General features: G+C 42.7%; 1 protein-coding gene across 1 annotated transcript; it reads right to left on the reverse strand.

The window, feature by feature from the left end:
• Positions 1 to 2,363: 2,363 nt before the first annotated feature.
• Positions 2,364 to 20,018, reverse strand: LOC111545398 (fasciculation and elongation protein zeta-2). Its single transcript, XM_026452404.1, has 4 exons — positions 19,697 to 20,018; positions 12,127 to 12,235; positions 4,475 to 4,591; positions 2,364 to 2,531 (listed from the first exon to the last, which is right to left on the reverse strand). The coding sequence occupies exons 1-4, from the start codon at positions 19,966 to 19,968 to the stop codon at positions 2,364 to 2,366; spliced, it is 666 nt and encodes a 221-aa protein (XP_026308189.1). The 5' UTR covers positions 19,969 to 20,018.
• Between the last annotated feature and the right edge of the window lie 497 nt (positions 20,019 to 20,515).

Below are 20,515 nucleotides of genomic sequence, written 5' to 3' on the forward strand. Positions count from 1 at the left end.
TTCAAGGAAGCAAAGCAGAGCAGTCACTAGGAATAACTAAACAAACACCTATGTAATCAATGCCAAAGAGCAAAAATTATATTCCAAGCAATTAAATTGACTGTGTGTGATCTTCTCAGAATTCTAAAACTTCTGGAGGGCAGGTCTGAGTAGCAGTAAGTGGGCAGGTGAGTCACTTCTCAGCTTGCTGGGAAGAAAGTCTAACGAAAGTTTTTACTTGTGCAAATAAATCATTCCATGAATAATACTTCAGTCAAGACTGTGAAGGCTTGTACATGGAAAAGAACAAACACAAAAGCAGAGGGAAAGTACAGAATCCACCTGCTGACAAGAAACTGCAAGCCGTTCAGCAGGGTTCTGGGATATCTCTGAACAGGAAAGGAGTTGATCTGAAAGAATTAAACTAAATACATACTTAATTACATACGCCCCAATCTGTGAATTTTGTTGAAAATTGGTGATATGGTTTGTATCTGTGTCCCCACTCAAATCTCATACTGAAATGTAATCCCCAATGTTGGAGGCGGGGCTTGCTGGGAGGTCACTGGATCATGAGGGCAATTTCTAACAGTTTAGTACCATTCCCCTGGTGCTGTTCTCATAACAGAGTTCTCATGAGACCTGGTTGTTTAAAAGCATGTGGCACCTCCACCAGGCCCCCTTCCTCCTGCTCCAGCCATGTGAAGATGCCTGCTCCGGCTTTGCCTCCTACCATGAGTAAAAGCTCCCTGAGGCCTCCCCAGAAACAGATGCTGCCAGGCTTCCTGTATAGCCTGTGGAACCATTAGCCAATTAAACCTCTTTTCGTATAAATTACCCAGTTTTAGGTGTTTCTTTGTAGCAGTGCAAGAATGGACTAAAACAACTGGGAAGACAAAGGGGAACAATATTCCCTGAAACCCCATTTCAATCTCTTTTCAGCACTTCTCCCCATGTGAGAGATAGGACACTGTTAAAGTCCCAACCCACAGGGCCTCAGAATGTGGAGAGGGGGTCTTTGAAGAAGTAAATTAAGGTTAAATGAGGGCATTAGGATGGGCCCTAACCCAGTATGACTGGTATTCTTATAAAATAGGGTGACCAGAACACAGAAGAAAGACCATGTGAAGACATAGGGAGAAGGCAGCCATCTGCATGTCAAGGAGAGGCCTCTGAAAAAAACCAAACCCGCCAACACCTTGATCTCAAGACTTCTGGCCTCCAGAACTGTAAGAATATAAATTCCTGTGGTTTAAGCCACCCACCCTGTGGTACTTTGTTCTGGCAGCCCTAGCAAACCAATACAGATTTCAGTATCTATATCAAGTATCAGGACTGTATTTGGGAGTCAGGACCTTAATGCCATTTAGCCCGTGTCTACAGAAGCATGGTCAAATCAGACCATCTGAAAGACTTTGGTCTGTCTAACCATCTGTAAGTTGAAGCCATACAACCAATGTTCTTTAGGTAACTAAGCTTCGGACTGGGCATGCCATAAAGATAAAACTAGGTGACAACACGGGTTGAGCAGATAGACTCTGTCACTGCCTATTCAAGGAGGAGACCAGTCATATGGCAATGATTAGATACACACCTTCCTTCCAACCGGTCTCAGGCTCTTCACAGGCTGGTTATAGTTATTCAGAAATTTTTCATGAAAATCAACTGTAGAGTTTCTAGAATTAATTATTCTCATATACGTCAAACAGATCCATGGTTCCCAAAATTCTTCACAGTAACACATAAGACTATTTGTATAGACAGGAATTGCATTTGACAAAGAATTACTGAATATCTATTCTACACTTCAGGTATGATGGGGTTTGTTACAGACTCAATCGTGACCTCTCCAGATTCATGTGTTGATGTCCTAACCCCTACTACCTCAGAATGTTACAGTATTTGGAGACATGGTCTTTAATGACATTAAAATAAGGTCATTAGGATAGACTCTAATTCAATATGGTTGCTGTCCTTATAAGAGGAAATTTGGGGCTGGGCATGGTGGCTCATGCCTGTAATGGCAGCACTTTGGAAGGCTGAGGCAGGTGGATCATGAGGTCAGGAGTTCGAGACCAGCCTGGCCAACATGGCAAAACTCTGTCTCTACTAAAAATATAAAAATTAGCCGGGCGTGGTGGTGGGCACCTATAATCCTAGCTACTTGAGAGACTGACACAGGAGAATTGCTTGAACCCAGGAGGCAGAGGTTACAGTGAGCCAAGATCACGCCACTTCATTCCAGTTTGGGCCAAAAAGTGAAACTCCATCTCAACAACAACAGAAAAGCAAATCTGGACACAGACACAAACAGAAGGGGATTAAATCAAAGCTTTCTGGAGATGATCATACTATATATTTGATATAGACAAAAAGCACAGAAATCATTGATTTAAGCAGGCTCCCTTACTCTCTTCATAACTGCTGGTACTAGACCTCTTAAGAGTTTGAATTTCCTGGGAAAGCATTGAAAGTCGATCTGACTGCGTAGGGGTTTCATCATCTTCTGGGTCCGGTGATTCCTGCATCATTTCTTCAATTTCTTCAATAACCTTCGAAAACATACATACCACTGTTAATCAAATAAACAAAAGGAAAATGATCTAGCTGGAACACGGTGCTCACCTAAGGCACCCAGAGCAGAAATGCACTGAATGCTCCATTAACCAATGATGTTCAGGTGTGGATGCTCTGGATAATCAAAATTTTGATTGTAGGAGTGAACATGGTTTATCAAGAAAAAATTACAATATACTAAACACAAACCTAAATAGAGTTGAATTTACTGTGTCCATCATGGTTCAGAAGGCCCTAACATGTCTAGCAAAGTCTAGGAAATCGCGCTACAAACACATAATAATTTACTTCAGACACGCCAGAACCAGATCATAGAGTAATCGTTAGAAGAAAGCAAATAACAGAAAATTTACCGTAGACATACAAGTGCTCAATTTAAACGTATCTCTTCAAAAATTCTGACATAAAAGTTAGAAAATACAATAGTACAAAAAAAGTATATATAAATGGGAAATTACCTCCATGACAGCAAAATATTCTTTCAACAGCAGAAAAATAATTTTATATATTAATTCAATGAAAAATAAAGGGATTTTTTGAATTACTTAAAAAGTAGAAGTCCAAAGAGAAAAATGCTGTGAAAAGCAGAAAAACTTCAGAAATACAATTTGCCTTGAAACAATGATCTACTGTCTAGTACAGTGCTGCTCAAATCTTACGACAGTGTCTTGCCCTGTTCCAGATTCTAAAAGTTGAGAAGGATATAGAACTCAGCGAAAATGTAAAGGAAAGCCAGGAAAATTACTCAACAGTTAGAAAAAAGGACCTAAGGTAAAAAAAAAAAAAAAAAAAAAAAAAAAAATTAAATTAAATACAATTAAATGAAAGAGTAAGACATCATGAGCATATTTACCATGCTTCATGAATTAAAAGTTTAACAGGTTAACATTTCCAAGGAAAAATAAAGGCAAATCTGAAGGAGATGAGATTATGTTAATTAAGTAAGAGTCTCCAAAACAGGCAATATAATATGGCACAATGAGCCACTCAAGGATCCTACAGAATCTGTTATTCTAACCCTTAAAAACAGGGAGAGTTTATGGTATTAGGCAGGTCAGTGAGGGCACAATGAATTCTCAAGGTCATGTCTATCCCTAGATTACCCTCTACCTCAAAACAACCCTCCAACCTACTATTACCTTGCTTTTTTAAGCACCACATTCTTTCCACGCCTAGAACAATTCAACCACAGATATGACTAAGGAGGATCCAAATAACACAATTTTAATGTAAATTTTTAATGTACTCCTCCCAAGCTTGCCACAATGTATCTCCTTACTGACCTTGTCTTTCCAGCCTAAAAATAGAGTGTGGTAGAATTCACAGTCCAAGTAGCCATGGAACATTTTATTTCAGGAAGAAGTTCTGGCATCACATTTCAACAATACAACAGAGGTGGGAAGAGTATTCAGAAAATGAGAAAGCTGATTCGACTGGTTTTAAGTGAATACGGGGTTGACCTTATTAGCACATTCCACGGGAATAATGCTCACTTCTTTCTGGGGCACACAATATGTTACTTTAATACATGAGAATGCTTTTTACCCAGGGATTCGAAGATACTAAATAATTTCTACACAGATACTTTACAGTTTGTCCATGTTTGGGTAAATCTAAAGGAACAAGGAAATTCACAATATTTTTCTGGTTTGGGGTTACGCGATAACCTTTCCTTGGTACCTTGCTATACTCTTCAACAAGGCCTATGTTGGAAATCTTCCCAACTCACATAATCCCTTCTGCTTCAGGTCACAAATACTTATTTTTCTCTGTGGAAGAGTTAACTATTAAGCCTGTATAACCAAAAAAAAATAGGAAAGATAAGTAAACCAACAGCCATCCTTTCCTGTCATAAGAAGAAGTCATTTTTCAGCTCTAGAGTCTCCTTTCCCTGCGTTGCTGAGTATCTCCTCTATACCTGGTCTGCCGTGAAGAGGGGCTCATCACTAACACAGGAGACGATGATTGAGTGCATATCCAGCTGCTCTCTCAGCTCTTCATCATCTGACGTATCAAAGAGCAAACTGTCACTTACCTAAAAACAAAAATACCCATCATTAAAAGCAGGACATCCTGATCAAAACAAAGTTAACAGCTCTGAGTAAAAGAGGCTGCAGAGAAAAGCAACTACTGAGAGCTTTCCCTCGAGAGGGAGAAATTATTACAATCACTCTGTACTAGGCAATGAGCACATATTCATCTTGAACAGAAATGAGAAGAATGTAGAATAAATATGAAATCGCTAAGACGCTGCATAAGGCTGCTATAAAAGCTGACAGATATGCAGAAAAAATACAGTATTTGTTAGCAAGTCACAGGGCATTTACAGTGAATAGAAGGGAGAATATGGGTAGGTTTAGCAATAAACAGTAAGACTGGTAGATGTTAACATTCTAAAGAAAACATAAAAGTTAGATACTTGCAAACTAACTTCTAATATTTGAGTAAAAGATGATCAGGAGAATGGCGCGTAAACCCGGGAGGCGGAGCTTGCAGTGAGCTGAGATCCGGCCACTGCACTCCAGCCTGGGCGACAGAGCCAGACTCCGTCTCAAAAAAAAAAAAAAAAAAAGATGATCAACTCCCTGAAAGGCGGGATCTGTCCATGAGCGTCACACTTAGCCCTTCCAATTGCACATTTCTTCTTAACAAAAACTAACAACCCTAGGCTCCAAGAACATCTTTAAACCTAACTGAGCTGGTGATTCACCACTCACCTCCTCACCACCTTCCACCCTGCTCTGCGCTCCAGGAGGTACGGAGGACATCAAAGGATGCCCTTGCTTCTGGCTTCCAGGTGGGTTCAACCTACTGGCAGACACTGGGAGACTGCAGGGTGGGATGGTGAGGGCTGGGCATGTATTCTGCTGTCTTCCTCCCTGTCAGACTGTCATTTGTTGACTATGGCTCTTCACCAAAGCCATAGCTCTCATTAGCAGACTTCTCCCACACAGCCCATCTCCACAGTTTCTGGTCATCTCTCCCCCTCCTTACCTCTTCACGTCCAGGACAGCTAAAGTACCAGTTTCTGTTGCCAGCCTGGGGGACTGCACCACATCTACTTAGTTTCCCTTAACTCTGCCCACACCAATATAAACAGCCCCCTTAATAATGACTTAAGAGTTTAGTACCAGTACTGATTGTAAAAACTTGGCCTGAACACACTCAGCAGATTAAAATGAACAAGTGAACATCTGTCTATCATCTACCTACCTGTTACGACATGACCATTCAAGTGCTGAATGGAACTGAAATTAGAACTCTATTCCTCAGGAAGGATTAGCACACACTGAGTTCCCAAAGAATGGGCAACAAGGATTCCGTTAGAAGCCACCATGTCATTCTATTACACAGTGTATAACTAAAATGATAAACTTTTACCTGGCAAAATTATTTACCCATGCAAAGGATATATATCTAAAGCTGAGGACACAATGGAGTGGATGTAGGTCCCTAGTGCTTCCCTAGTTCTTCATAACATGAGCATCTGGAGACTGCAGGCGAACACAGCCTACAGAGTAAGAAACCTACAGGTGAGAAGGGCCAAGGGAAGAAGCACTGGCATGTCGACTTTCCAACATTAGACTGGGAGAAGAGCCCCATCAACACTGCAGGGTCCACCTACAACCCTACAGTGCAACTCCAGGCTCCTGCACAGTAACGATATCCCTTCTCATTTTATTTCTTATTGCACCATCAGCCTAGCGAAGGCCTGGCCATGGCCTTCAACACACAGCATCATGAACTCAGAACACTGTGTGGAAAAAAGAAGAATCTAAAAGCTTCCAGGGAGGGACAAAAAAAAAAAGCACATCACATTAAAAAGATCAGGAATCAAAATGTCATGTGACTTCTCAATAGCAACAATAGATGCTAGAAAATAATCAATGTAACTTCCGTATTAGAAGAAATTCCATCCTAGAATCCTATATCCAGCTAAAACAAGTAGGCAGGGGCTTAGGATAAAGACATTTTCAGACATACAAGTTCTGAAAACACCTCTCATGTGCCCTTTCTCAAAAAGCTACGAGAAGGAAAATGAAAAAGAAAAAAGACATGTGGTCTAATAACAAGTGACAAAGAGAATTCTCATAATGATAGTAAAGTGAAAATCCCAGAATGACGACTGTAAAGCTAAACTAGAGAGTAACACTCAGATTAGAATTGTTACTGCAGAGAGCATGGAGAAGAGGGAGAGGTGAGTGGGGAGGGAGAGCAGAATGACTAGATAGATTACCTGGTGCAGTCCATTTACTAAAATGAGTTCTATGGCTCTACTGAGGCTGAAATGGTCAGCTAATTATAAACTAAATAAACCACAAAAAGGCAGTTAGTATCCTAAGAAAAAACCGAAATAGAAAAAGAGAAAATTTAAATATATCAAAATGGGTCAACTGCACATTAAAAAAGTAAATATAAATGATGAAGATTAATTCAACCCCAGATGTTGATGTAATTATATTGGGAAGATGGGGAAAGGGAAGTTTTTGGGAGGCTATGGTGTCAGGGGTTGGCAAAGGACAGTAAGAGAGCTAAACCTTCACTCTCTGGGTAGAAAATAAAGAAATAAAGTCTAAAATTGAGAAAATAATACCAAATACAATGACATGAGCATGTTATCTGCTAGAAGAAACAGCTGATATTTAAAGTGGTCACCTCTGGTAAGGAGAAATCAAGGATGAGGTAAGTGGAGCAGACTGCCTTTTCATTTAAGTCCTATAGTTCTAATTTACTCTTTAAACTATGACAGCTGTTCCTTCAACAATTTAATGTTTAAAAGAAGGAGAAAGATCAAGAGAGTAGGCTCTTGATGAGAGGGGATGTATAACTTCAATATTGTAGAAGATGAAAACGTGGTACACTGTTATCACAAAGGCGTGTCGATACCATGGAGTAGACCTACCGATTAGCTTCATCGATCCTTTAAGACACTTCAAACACTTTACACCGCCTTCCCAATCACTCTTCCTATGTTTCAGCTTGAGGACCATGATTTTGTTTTCTTTTTCCCCTTCTGGCTTATAAATACTAAAAGTTTTAATTTTAAAATTAATCCAGGGTGGGCACAGTGGCTCATGTCTGTAATCCCAGCACTTTGGGAGGCTGAGGCGCGTGGACTGCTTGAGCTCAGAAGTTTGAGAACAGCCTGGGCAACATGGTGAAATCCCGTCTCTACAAAAAATTAGCTGGGCATGATGGCACATGCCTGTATTCCCAGTTATTCAGGAGGCTGAGGTGGGAGGATCACTTAAGCCCAGGAGGTGGAGGTTGCAGTGAGCCAAGATGGCACCACTGCGCTCCAGCCTGGACAACAGAGCCGGACCATGTCTCAAAAGAAAAAAAAATTATTCCTAAGGCAGCCCACGTTGCCACGGCTCACACCTGTAATCCCAACACTTTGGGATGCCACGGTGGGAGGATCTCTTGAAGTCAGGAAATCAAGACCACCCTGAGCAACACAGTAAGACCTTGTACAGAAATATACAGAAATATTTTTTCTTAAAATTAGCCAGGCATGGCAGTGCTCCTGTGTAGTCCTAGCTACTCAGGAAGCTGGAGGGGAAAGATCGCTTAAGCCCAGGAGTTGGAGGCTACACTGAGCTATGATGGCGCCACTGTACTCCAGCCTGGGCGACAGAGGGAGACACCCTCTCAATCTATCAATCAATCAATCAATCAAATTGCTTCTATGGTAATGGAAGATGTTATTATCTTATTTCTACTCTTAAAGGTATAAAGATGCATACAAAAGTCCGTGTCCTGAAAGAAATGTACATGGAAGGAGAAATACAGCACAGAAGATGTTCTTAAGCTGAAATGAATGAGAAGCATTCTATCATATAAGCATATTCAAGAATGGCACCAGATTTAGAATAGGTTTATGGCCAAAACACATGAGTAATAACAGTAAACTATTATAATAAATTTCCATGACAACAGAAATGATCCCAGATCATCTTTCCAGAGAGAGAGCCAAGTCCATTCCCCACAGAGACGGCATATGCTAAGAGCTGGAATACCTTTCAGGCTTTGCAAACTAGCCCTGGCTGTCCTGGGTATCATTATTCACTCTCCCATTCGCCATAAATGTGCCTTCTCTTTGCCAAGCATTCCCATCACTCCTTCCAATGCCAGGGTTAGATACAGACCTGGTGGTACTGTTTCCCTGTATAAAACTGAAGATACATCAACCGGAAAAAATGTGCCCACGTAAGAATGTGAAAGATACCAGTTGCCTTACTCTAAAAAAGACCTATCAAATTTAGAAGTGTGCCATCTTAATCTTCAAAGAAAAATTTTAAACTGCAATCTAGCAAACTAGTTTTCCTGAATGTTTTTCTCACTTGAATGCAAAAAAAAATTCCTTTTGTCAAAAAAAAATTTCTATAGACTTTGTTGTATAAGTAAAATAATCTAAAGAATGCTTTCAAAAGGTAAATTTTACTTAGCTTAATCATGGCACGAATAGAGCACCAGGTGGCAATGGTAAATACAGTAACTTTGCCAGGTTAAAAAAAAATGTTTAATTGTATGCTGTGTAATAGCATGACGTGGTGGCTTCTTACACAGTCCTTGTTGCCCATTTGTTTTTCAGAAACTCAGTGTGTACTAATCCTCCCTGAGAAACAGAGTTCTAATTTCAATTATATTCATCACTGGAATAGTCATGTCACAACAGAGAGATGATAGGTGAATGATCACGTGTTCACTTGCATCTGCTGAGTTTTTCCAGGTAAGGCTGTTTTTGATTTTTTTTTGGGGGGGGACAGAGTCTCGCTCTGTCACCCAGGCTAGAGTGCAGTGGCGCGATCTCAGCGCACTGCAACTTCTGCCTCACAGGTTCAGGCAATTCTCCTGCCTCAGCCTCCCGAGTATCTGGGATTACAGGCATGTGCCACCACACCCAGTTAGTTTTGTATTTTTAATAGAGACAGGGTTTCACCGTGTTGGTAAGGCTGGTCTCAAACTCCTGACCTCAGGTGATCCACCCACCTCGGCCTCCCAAAGTGCTAGGATTACAGGCATGAGCCAACACACCCGGCCAGTAAGGCTTTTTAATGTCAGTACTTGCATTAAACTCTACGTCATTACTAATCACTACCATGGCTATATCATTACCCTGGCATTGAAAATAACATTCAAAAGGCAGCAAAAGGGAGCGACTTCCCAAGATGCAATCTAAGAACAATACAAGATATATACAGCAGTCCCTCAGTATCCAGGGGAAATTGGTTCCAGGATACCCCAATACCAAAATCTGCAGATGCTCAAGTCCCTTATATAAAATGGGGTAGTATTTGCATATAACCTGTGCACATCCTCCTGTAAATTTTAAATTATATGTAAATTACTTACAATACCTAATACAAGGTAAATGGTTTATAGTTATTATATTGTATTGGTTTTTTATTTTTATTATTTTTTATTGTTGTCATTTTACTGTGGGTTTTTTTTTTCAAGTTTTTGAATCCACAGTTGGCTAAAGCAGCAGATGCAACACCAGAGGATACAGTGCACCCACTGTACATTTAGTCAATGAAATTGGATTAATGTGTCTCATTCATGCTGCTAATGGGCCTGTCTTTGAAACTATGAATAAAAACTCTTCTATGCTATTTTTAATATGTCAAAAAAGTAGTACCCATGGACTGGTTTTGGTGCATTCTGCATTATTTTAAATAATATAGAAAATATTTTTTTACAAGCTTTCTATCATGATCTCTGGCCCTACAGTTTCACCAACAAGGCTACTCACTTATTCACTCAATAAACAGGTATCTTCATATTTACTATGTGCCACGAACAGTATAGTTACTATAACGACAAATATAAATACCTACCGGGAAGTCACAACCTAGTGACACACCCAGAAACATATGATTAACAAGAGAAGGCAGTGGTCATTTTAGAGACAGGGACAAAGTGCTCTGGGGACTAGCACCCATGAGACAACAAGACTAAACCCCGTGGCACAGATAAGTCCTTTCCAAGTTCACAGCCCCACAAGTGCCATCAGTTCCTACAGAGCGGAGTGTGTTTTCCTTCCGTGCAGGGATTTAGGCCATGGCTAAATGACCATCTGTCAGAGATGCTGGAGGTGGGGATTCCCCCCAAGTGAGAGGCTGGATTAAGTGTCCTTTAAAGCCCCTTCCAACTCTAAAATTGTATAATTCCATGAGATCAGCGAAGGCTAAAACAGTAATAGGAAGCTTCAGAGAAGAAAGGAAACTTGAACTAAGCCCAAAATGATAGCCAGGACCTAAGTAAACATAAGACAGGGCAAAAGATCCCTCATTTTGTTCCTTTTCATTAAATGTATGCCAGGTCAGTCTGCAAAACTTAATGGGATTAATGATTGGCACATCAGGAAGATTTCCATCGCTACTGAATACTGGGAAATATAGCCAGAATTCTACATTTTACTAGAAAATAATAACAGTAGGCTTTTCTGATTACATATATAAGAAAATCCTTTTAACAAAACATTAACAATACGATTTAAAATACTGACAGGCCTACTGCACTACACTCCCAATAATCACATAATTACACTTAATGAAATACAGAGCACGCAAGATCTGGCATGAGTTTACATTATTATTTGATAAGGAACTTATACAGCCTGAAATTTAGATAACTTGACTGTGTTTCTCAACAGCTTTAAACAAAGTTAACACTGTGATTTTGCATTTCAAGTAATTCTCTGCCCTTTTCTGCCCCCCCACCTGTCCTATCACTTGTGCTCACACTTCTTAGTCAAGGCATCTTCACTTTATAATACCAGGACATACACAGGAGCCCTCAAGAAAGATAAGGTAGCCAAGACCATATTTAAAAAGCCAAGAACTAAATTGTCTTTTAAAGGTTCTCTAGTATTCACAGGAATACAGTCTCCTGACAACATATCATGTCTAGCAGGTCACTACACTCATTCAAAAGTTAACTCCATGTTGAGATTCCAATACCCTCAGTATATTAAACCAAAAGCTAGCATTTTTACTGAGTGTTTCAGTGCATCAAAATTTTACTGAGTGTTTCAGTGCATCATTACTGCCAGGCGCAGTGGCTCATGCCTGTAATCCCAGAACTTTGGGAGGCCAAGGTGAATTACCTGAGGTCAGGAGTTCAAGACCAGCCTGGCCAACATGGCGAAACCTTATCTCTACTGAAAATGCAAAAATTAGCCGGGCGTGGTGGTGCATGCCTGTAATCTCAGCTACTCAGGAGTTTGAGGTGGGAGAATTGCTTGAACCCGGGAGGCAGAGGTTGCAGTGAGCCCCTGCACTCCAGCCTGGGCAACAGAGCGAGACTCCGTCTCAAAAAAAAAAAAAAATTGCAATAGAAATTTAGCTACACGTACAAGAGTGAGTGTGCTGGAGAAGAACTGGAGGAATGTGCCAGCGAGGTAATGGCCCTAGAGCCAAGACAGCAAGACAGAGCCACCCCAACTGCCATAAGTTCAGAAATGAGAGGCAGGTCAATGAATCTGAGTTAAGCAGAAATGCTGCTGTTTTAGTTGTATTACCAGCATGAGTTATTCAAACTCTGTTGGTTCAATTCCTAACTTACCCCTTTTTCTGAGAGGTTCAGAGTAAGCAAGTGCAAGGTCCTAGTATGCGATGACTTCCAGTCTACAGGCATCACATTCCCATAATTATCCGTCAGGGCATTCCAAATCCTTAAAAAGAAAAAAGCTACAATCAATGAAAATTAACATTCTGTACGTCTTTCTCAAACAAATATTCAGTGAAAGATGATCACCAAATGTCAAAGGAGAAAAACAGAAAGCACATTGTTTCTCAGAAAAACATCAACAAAGTAGAGTCTCCTAAACAAAAACTAGGTGAAAAATCACAAAACTGGGCTGACAAGAGGTCCTAAGGGAAGGTGAAGACGTACAGAAAACTCCCAATAGGCAACAGGCAACACTTCCATTGTATTAGGTGCTAGGCGCTGTTCTAAGCAATTTACATGTATTAACTCACGAAATCTTCAAAAACAACATTAGAAGGGGGAACCATTATTATCCTCATTTTACAGATGAAAAAACTGAAACACAGAGAGGGTAAGAAATGTTTCCAGGGTCACATGAGTAATAAATACAACTGTGCAATACACTTCTTTTTCTGTAACTTCAAACACACAGACCATTTCAAAAAGTGAAAAATCTCTCTCAAACAAAAGGTTTGTTATCTTTTCTGGAGAAAGAATTCACTCTCAATGTGAGAACAGGATTTAATATCTAATTTGTAATAAAGAAGCTAAGCACTAAGGCAGATACGATGAAAAGGAGAAGGAAAGGGAGTTCACAATAAAATGCACACAGGCTCTATCCAATGCAGTTACCTGACCTTATTACCCAACAGCATTACAGGGAGGCAAGAGGGTAAAATGGAAAGGGCATTTGACTGAGACTAGGGAAACAAATGCTTGTCTCTATCCTTCTTCAAACGAGTTATTGGCCAAGCCCCTTCACCTCCCTAGGTATCCTCTGCCCTTCTATAAATGAGAGACCTGGACAAGAAGCAGATACTCCTTCCAGCTCCATTACTCTAAGCATTAATTCAAAAGAGCTGTATTGAATAGAGTCCCAAACCACACCAGATAAGAACACCAAACTCAAATTTCATGACCAAAATTCAGGTTTCAATACTAAAGTAATAATCAGCACAATAAAACATGATGTTTTAAGAATTAAAGTTCAGAGATGCAATTGACTTGAAATCTAATTGGGATAAGTAAAGTTAAACACTAAACAGATGAGCTACTTACTAGCTAGAGGTATACACAAAGATGTCATGTAGAAAAAACACCCTAAAATGTATATTAGGTATCTAATTGTGAATAAGCAATAGGCTTTCTTTCCAAGTGTGTAAGACACTAAGATACAAAAACAATCCTGGTTGGGACATAAACATAAGAATGAAATTTTTTTTAAGTTCCGGGATACATTGCAGGACGCCATGGTGATTTGCTGCACCTATCAACCCATCACCTAGGTATTAAGCCCAAGAATGAAAATGTTAAAATACAGACATAACATAATAACAAATAGGGATTGGCTGCTAAAAAGAAGCAGCAATAGGACTGCAAATGCTAAAAGCGTAACATCCCAAATGATGTTTGGCTTTAAAATGCACATTAGGGACAGGCCTGGTGGCTCATGTCTGTAATCCCAGCACTTTGGGAAGCCAAAGTGGGAGGAGTGCTTGAAGCCAGGAGTTCAAGACCAGCCTGGGCAGCAAAAGGGAGACCCATAGCTCTATAAAAAAAAAAAAAAAAAAAAAAATTGAATTGGCCAGGCCCGTGGCGTGTGCCTGCAGTCCCAGCTACTTTGGGAGGGGTAAGGCAGGAGGACTGCTTAAGCCCAGGAGTTCAAGGCTACAGTGAGCTATGATGGCACCACTGTACTCCATCCTGGGTGACAGAGCAAGACTCTGTCTCTAAAAATATATAAATAAAATAAAAAATAAAATTAGCCTTAATAAAAATGTGAACCCAAAAAGCTCTAGAGAACTAATTCATTTACCCAGCAAAGCTCCCATATGCATGGTCCACTCCTATTCTCCTCTCTGTTGAAATCACATCTCCTCTAATCCCCATGAAGTAGAATTAGAGGCAATGTCTGCAGACCGCTAAACTTGCTGGGTTTCTGGCTCATAACCTCCTGGGTAAGAAATTTTCAAACACTGAATAACTGACTATATAGTCCATTTTCATGCAGCTGATAAAGACATACCCCAGACTGGGAAGGAAAAGAGGTTTAATTGGACTCACTATTCCACATGGCTGGGGAGGCCTCAGAATCATGGCGGGAGGAAAAAGGCACTTCATACATGGCAGCAGCAAGAGAAAATGAGGAAGATGCAAAAGCAGAAATCCCCGATAAGCCCATCAGATCTCATGAGACGTATTCACTATCACGAGAAAAGCTCAGGAAAGACCAGCCCCGGTGATTCAATTACCTCCACCGGGTCCCTCCCACAACACGTGGGAATTCTGGAAGATACAATTCAAGTTGAGATCTGGGTGGGGACACAGCCAAAACATATCATTCTGCCCCTGGCCCCTCCAAATCTCATATCCTCACATTTCAAAACCAATTATGCCTTCCCAACAGTCCCCCAAAGTCTTAACTCATTTCAGCATTAACCCAAAACTTTACAGTCCAAAGTCTCATCTGAGACAAGGCAAGTCCCTTCCACCTACAAGCCTGTAATATCAAAAGCAAGCTAGTTACTTCCCAGATACAATGCGGGTACAGGTATTGGGTAAATACGGCTGTTCCAAATGGGAGAAATTGGCCAAAACAAAGGGGTTACAGGGCCCATGCAAGTCTCAAATCCAGTGTGGCAGTCAAAACTTAAAGCTCCAAAATGATCTCCTTTGACTCCAGGACACGCTGACGCAAAAGATAGGTTCCCATGGTCTTAGGCAACTCTGCCCCTGTGGCTTTGCAGGGTACAGCCTCCCTCCCCACTGCTTCACAAGCTGGTGTTGAACGTCTGCGGCTTTTCCAGCCACATGGTGCAAGCTGTAGGTGGATCTACCATTCTGGGGTCTAGAGGACAGTGGACCTCTTCTCACAGCTCCACTAGGCAGTGCCCCAATAGGGACTCTGTGTGGGGGCTCCAATCCCACATTTCCCCTCCACACTGCCCTAGCAGAGGTTCTCCATGAAGGCCTCACCCCTGCAACAAACTTTTGCCTAGGCATCCAGTCATTTCCATACATCTTCTGAAATCTAGGAGGAAGTTCCCAAACCTCAATTCTTGACCTCTGTGCACCCAAGGGCTCAATACCACATGGAAGCTGCCAAGGCTTGGGGCGTGCACCCTCTGAAGCCACAGCCTGAGCTGTACATCAGCCCCTTTCAGCCACGGCTGGAGCAGCTGGGACACAGGGCACCAAGTCCCTAGCCTGCCCACAGCAGGCGGACCCTAGGCCCAATCCACGAAACCACTTTTTCCTTTTTGGGCCTCCAGGCCTGTGATGGGAGGAGCTGCCATGAAGGTCTCTGACAAGGCCTGGAGACATTTGCCCCCATGATCATGTGGATTAACATCAGGCTCCTTGCTACTTACGCAAATTTCTGCAGCTGGCTTGAATTTCTCCCCAGAAAATGGAGGAGTTTTTTCTATTGCATAGTCAGGCTGCAAATTTTCCCAACTTTTATGCTCTGCTTCCCTTATAAAACTGAATATCTTTAATAGCACCCAAGTCACCTCTTGAATGCTTTACTGCTTAAAAATTTTTTCTGCCAGATACCCTAACTCATCTTCCTCAAGTTCAAAGTTCCACAAATCTCTGTGGCAGGGGCAAAATGCCACCAGTTCTCTTTGCTAAAACATAACAAGGGTCACCTTTGCTCAGTTCCCAACAACTTCCTCATCTCCATCTGAGACCACCTCAGCCTGGATTTTATTGTCCATATTGCTGTCAGCATTTTGGGAAAGCCATTCAACAAGTCTCCAGGAAGTTCCAAACTTTCCCACATTTTCCTGTCTTCTGAGCCCTTCAAACTACTCCAATCTCTACCTGTTACCCAGTTCCAAAGTCGTTTCCAGATTTTCAGGTATCTTTTCAGCAACGCCCCACTCTCCTGGTACCAAGTTACTGTATTAGTCCATTTTCATGCAGCTGATAAAGACATACCCAAGACTGGGAAGAAAAAGAGGCTTAATTGGACTTACAGTTCCACACGGCTGGGGAGGCCTAAGAATCATGGCAGGAGGCAAAATGCACTTCTTGCATGGCGGCAGCAAGGGAAAATGAGGAAGGAGCAAAAGCTGAAACCCCTGATAAGCCCATCAAATCTTGTAAGACGTATTCACTATCACGAGAATAGCACAGGAAAGACCAGCCCCCATGATTCAATTACCTCCCCCTGGATCCCTCCCACAACACGTGGGAATTCTGGGAGATACAATTCAAGTTGAGATTTGGGTGGGGACACAGCCAAACCGTATCACTGACTATAGACCTAATCCTGGTCAGGAACTTGAGTAGAATACACTAGCAGGTGAAGACAATCCAGAATTTGAGGCATTTGCTTTGTCTGCTTATTTGCTCCTTCTTAAACGAGGCTATAAGAAAAAGGCACATTTGCTTCTAAGGAATACTTCACTTAGAAGCACCTGTCGGTGACTTTGCTCTTCCAAGAAAATGAAAGCCAATTAACAGTCTCCACTAAGGTCAAAACAATGGTAGTTGGAAGGACACAGAGGCAACTCTAGTGAAAGATTTCCAGAATTCTGCAGTCAAGACATATGAACTGCCTTCATCTTTATCACAAAGCATTACAACCAGTTGTAAACGATGGTCAGGACAGCTCTTTTGCAAGGAGGTCAAAGTCCTATCAACATTGAATCCTGCAGAATACTCTTATAAGTAAAACCTCAGTAGATAATACAATCCATATTTAACCAAAACAAAAGCTGAGGCTCAGAGAAGTTAAATAAAGTGCCAGGGGTCAGGGAGGGTTTTGGGGTGATTCAAGCACATTACATTTATGGTGCACTTTATTTCTATTATTATTATATTATCATATATAATGAAATAATTACACAACTCACCATAATGTAGAATCAGTGGGAGCCCTGAGCTTGTTTTCCTGCAACTAGATGGTCCTATCTGGGGGTGAGGGGAGACAGTGACAGATCATCAGGCATTAGATTCTCATAAGGTATCTGCAAACTAGATCCCTCACCTGTGCAGTTCTAAATCCTATTAGATCCTACCTAATGCTGTGGCTGATCTGACAAGAGGTGGCTCAGGTGGTAATGCAAGCAATGGGGAGCAGCTGGAAATCCAGATGAAGCTTTGCTCACTCTCTCAACCACTCACCTCCTGTTGTGTGGCCCAGTTCCAGTACCGGTCTGTGGACCAGGGGTTGGGGACCCCCTGACCTAAAGCACAGCAATATCTGAGTAAAACAATTATCAATTCTACCTAGTGAAAAGGGGGCTGGAACAGATTATCAAGCAATGGTATGTTTCTGTAATATAAAAGAAACAATGCCAGTGATGACCAGGTCCCAACTCCTGAAAAAAAAAGAGATTTCTTATGCATTCCCAAGTCAAGAGACACAAATTACCACCAACATACCATCTACTAAATACCATTAACAAGAGCAACAACATATTTTTAAGCAAAGGCTAAAATAACCTACTTTCCTGACAGTCTAAGTGAAATAAAGTCTCGTAATGATCTACATACAATCCTCTAATTGACTTAAGTCAGCTACTCTTGATAAACCCAAATACATAATAAACCTACACTAATTTTTAAATCCAGAATGTGTCCCGGGTTTAGTGATTCAGAGTATCTAAATCTACATACACATAAAATTATCTTCTCTTTGGAAACAGGCTTCCAAAAATGTCATCTTTTGCTACTGACTGCATGCACGTGTGTATAAAATCCAATTCTAAAATTTTCCCTTCTCCACACCTGGGCAGAACACAGTACAGAGGAACCAATAAAAGGAGATAGTCTCCAAACACTGGTGGGCCAGCGCCACTGCTCAGCCATGTTTACAGGCCCCACTCCCAAAGCTGTCTTTTCAAGCTTCCTACCTTATTCCTGATAAATCTGTTTGTTTCACAGAAGAAAGGAGACAATCAGGCTGGAAACTCCTTTCCATGCCTGTAACTCCTGCCCTGTCTCTCAAAACTTCTTCCCTAACCTCTAAGAGTCTCTCCATCCCATTAATGCTCTGAAAATCCATTCCTTCTCATGTCCTCATTTTTGAGACAAAGTCTCACTCTGTCACCCAGGCTAGAGTGCAGTTGTGCGATGACGGCTCACTGCAACCTTCGCCTCCCGAACTCAAGTAATCCCTCCACCTCAGCCTCCTGAGCAGCTAGGTCCGTGGGACCACAGACATGTGCCACTAGACTCCATTAATTCTTTAAATTTTCTTGTAAAGACCAGGTTTCACTATATTGCCCAGTCTGGTCTCGAAATGTTGGAAGCAAGCCATCCTCTCACCACAGCCTCCCAAAGTGCTGGGATCACAGGTGTGAGTCACCGCACCCAATCTGATTCCACTCATTTTACCTTCAGCCTCTCCGGAGGCTCCTCTCCCCCTATATACACAACATGCTCAAGTTCCCTTACTCTCACCATTCCTATTTACCTACTTTTGGGGGTAAGACCATGGTACCTAATTACAACTCTTAACCAAATTATAATTGCGGTTCAGGGAGGTTTAAAAAGTGCCCTCAGGAACTCTGCGCCTCCCCTCCCCCAGCTTTCACAAATCCCCATGAACCTCCATCATTGCACTTAGGTGATTCTGTAATTATTAATATTACTTGTGTATGCCTTGGTCTCCCCACCAGACCGTGCGATCGTTACCATCAGTAAGCAGGGCCCTTCGTTTTCGTCTCTGTGGCGGCTCGCACTCTACCAGGGCTCTCGGATGGGTCCCACAGATTCCTGTGCCCTAAATGCTGCCTCGCTCGTTGGTACTTATGCACAGACAATATACTCCACCTTGAAAGTAAGACTTTTTTCCACCTGCCAGGCACACTCCCACTCATCAGTCAGATCGTTTGCACATTTCTCTATAGTCTTTCCTGACTCTCCCCCAGACATACGCTTTTAAGTCTCCCACATTTGGTGCATATAACCATTGCAGCACTAATTACATCCATACAAATATTTGTTTACACATCTATCTCCCATCCTACGTCGTGTCCTAACTTGGGAGGGACAATGTCCAGTCGTTTTGGTGTTCCCTGTGCGAGGCGGCGCCTGGCACTCAGCAGGTGCTTAATAAATGCGACTTGAGTGAATGAATGGCGACACACGTGCCCCGAAAGATGCCGTCTCAAACTATGGGCTCTGCACTGGCGATTCCCCTCTAAAGCAAACGAGGGTTTGGTATGCAGGAAGGAAGGCGGGAGGCACCGAGGCGGAGGTTTTCAGGGCGCTTGGCGGACGGGGGGCAGGGGATTTAAATCGCTGGGCGAGCAGAGGCCGACGGCCCGAGGAGGGAGGCGAGAGGGCGGGGACTCCCGCGTCCATGGAGGCGGAAGGAGAGCGTGGGGGAGGAGCTGCGGCCGGAGGGCCGGCGGGTCGGGCGAGGGGCAGGGGAGGCTCCCGCCCGCTCCCGGCCAGGGCCCGCACTCACTCGTCCCCCTGCAGGAGGCTGCACTCCGTGATGGGCCGCACGGCCGCCCTCGGGGGCTCGGCGCCCGGATCCGAGGGGCGGAAGCACAGGCTCAGCTTCTCCTCCAAGCTGCAGGCCAGGGCCGGGAAACCGTCGGCGCCCCCGCCCGCCCCGGCCCCCGCCCCCGCCCCCGCCCCGGCCTCGGGGCTCGCGTTACAGTTCTCCTGGTCCAGGAGGCTCCGGGCCGGCTCCTGGAACTCATAGAAATCCTGCCAGTCCCCGTCCGCCGCCATCGCCGCCCGGAGCAGTCGCGCGCCACCCCCCGACCGGCCCAGCCCGGCCCCGCCCCTGCCCGAAACCCCGCCCCCGCCCGCTCCCCGGCGGACAGATCCCAGGCTGTCCCATCCCTGGGTTTCCGCGTTGCCCGAGTCTTCGTCTAGTTGAACGCGGTGCTCCTAGAAACCCAAGACCTTAACTGCCTTGAGTCACTTCCTATATTTTCTGTCATTTAGGAATAACTTCCCTCTTAGCGTCCCTTATTAGAAACCTGACCTAAATGTGGCTAAAATAAAGGACTTCTTTAAACTTGCGACCTAATATCAGATTACGCCCCGAAAGTCGTTTTCCCCAAGGTAACCCGCTCCTTTCCTAACTTGTCAACCAGAATAACAGCCAGAGTCACTGGGAAATGTTTAAGTGGTACCGAAATTCATTCCTCAAATATTTTGGCTCTCACATGCAAAGCACCTGCTAGAACCTGCAGAACATACAAAGATAAATAATTATGCTAGTTAACATTTGCAAAGCACTTAGAACAATGTCTAGTAGTAGATACCCTAT

Source organism: Piliocolobus tephrosceles, unplaced genomic scaffold (assembly GCF_002776525.5).
Source record: "Piliocolobus tephrosceles isolate RC106 unplaced genomic scaffold, ASM277652v3 unscaffolded_35232, whole genome shotgun sequence".
Classification (NCBI taxonomy): Eukaryota; Metazoa; Chordata; class Mammalia; order Primates; family Cercopithecidae; genus Piliocolobus; species Piliocolobus tephrosceles.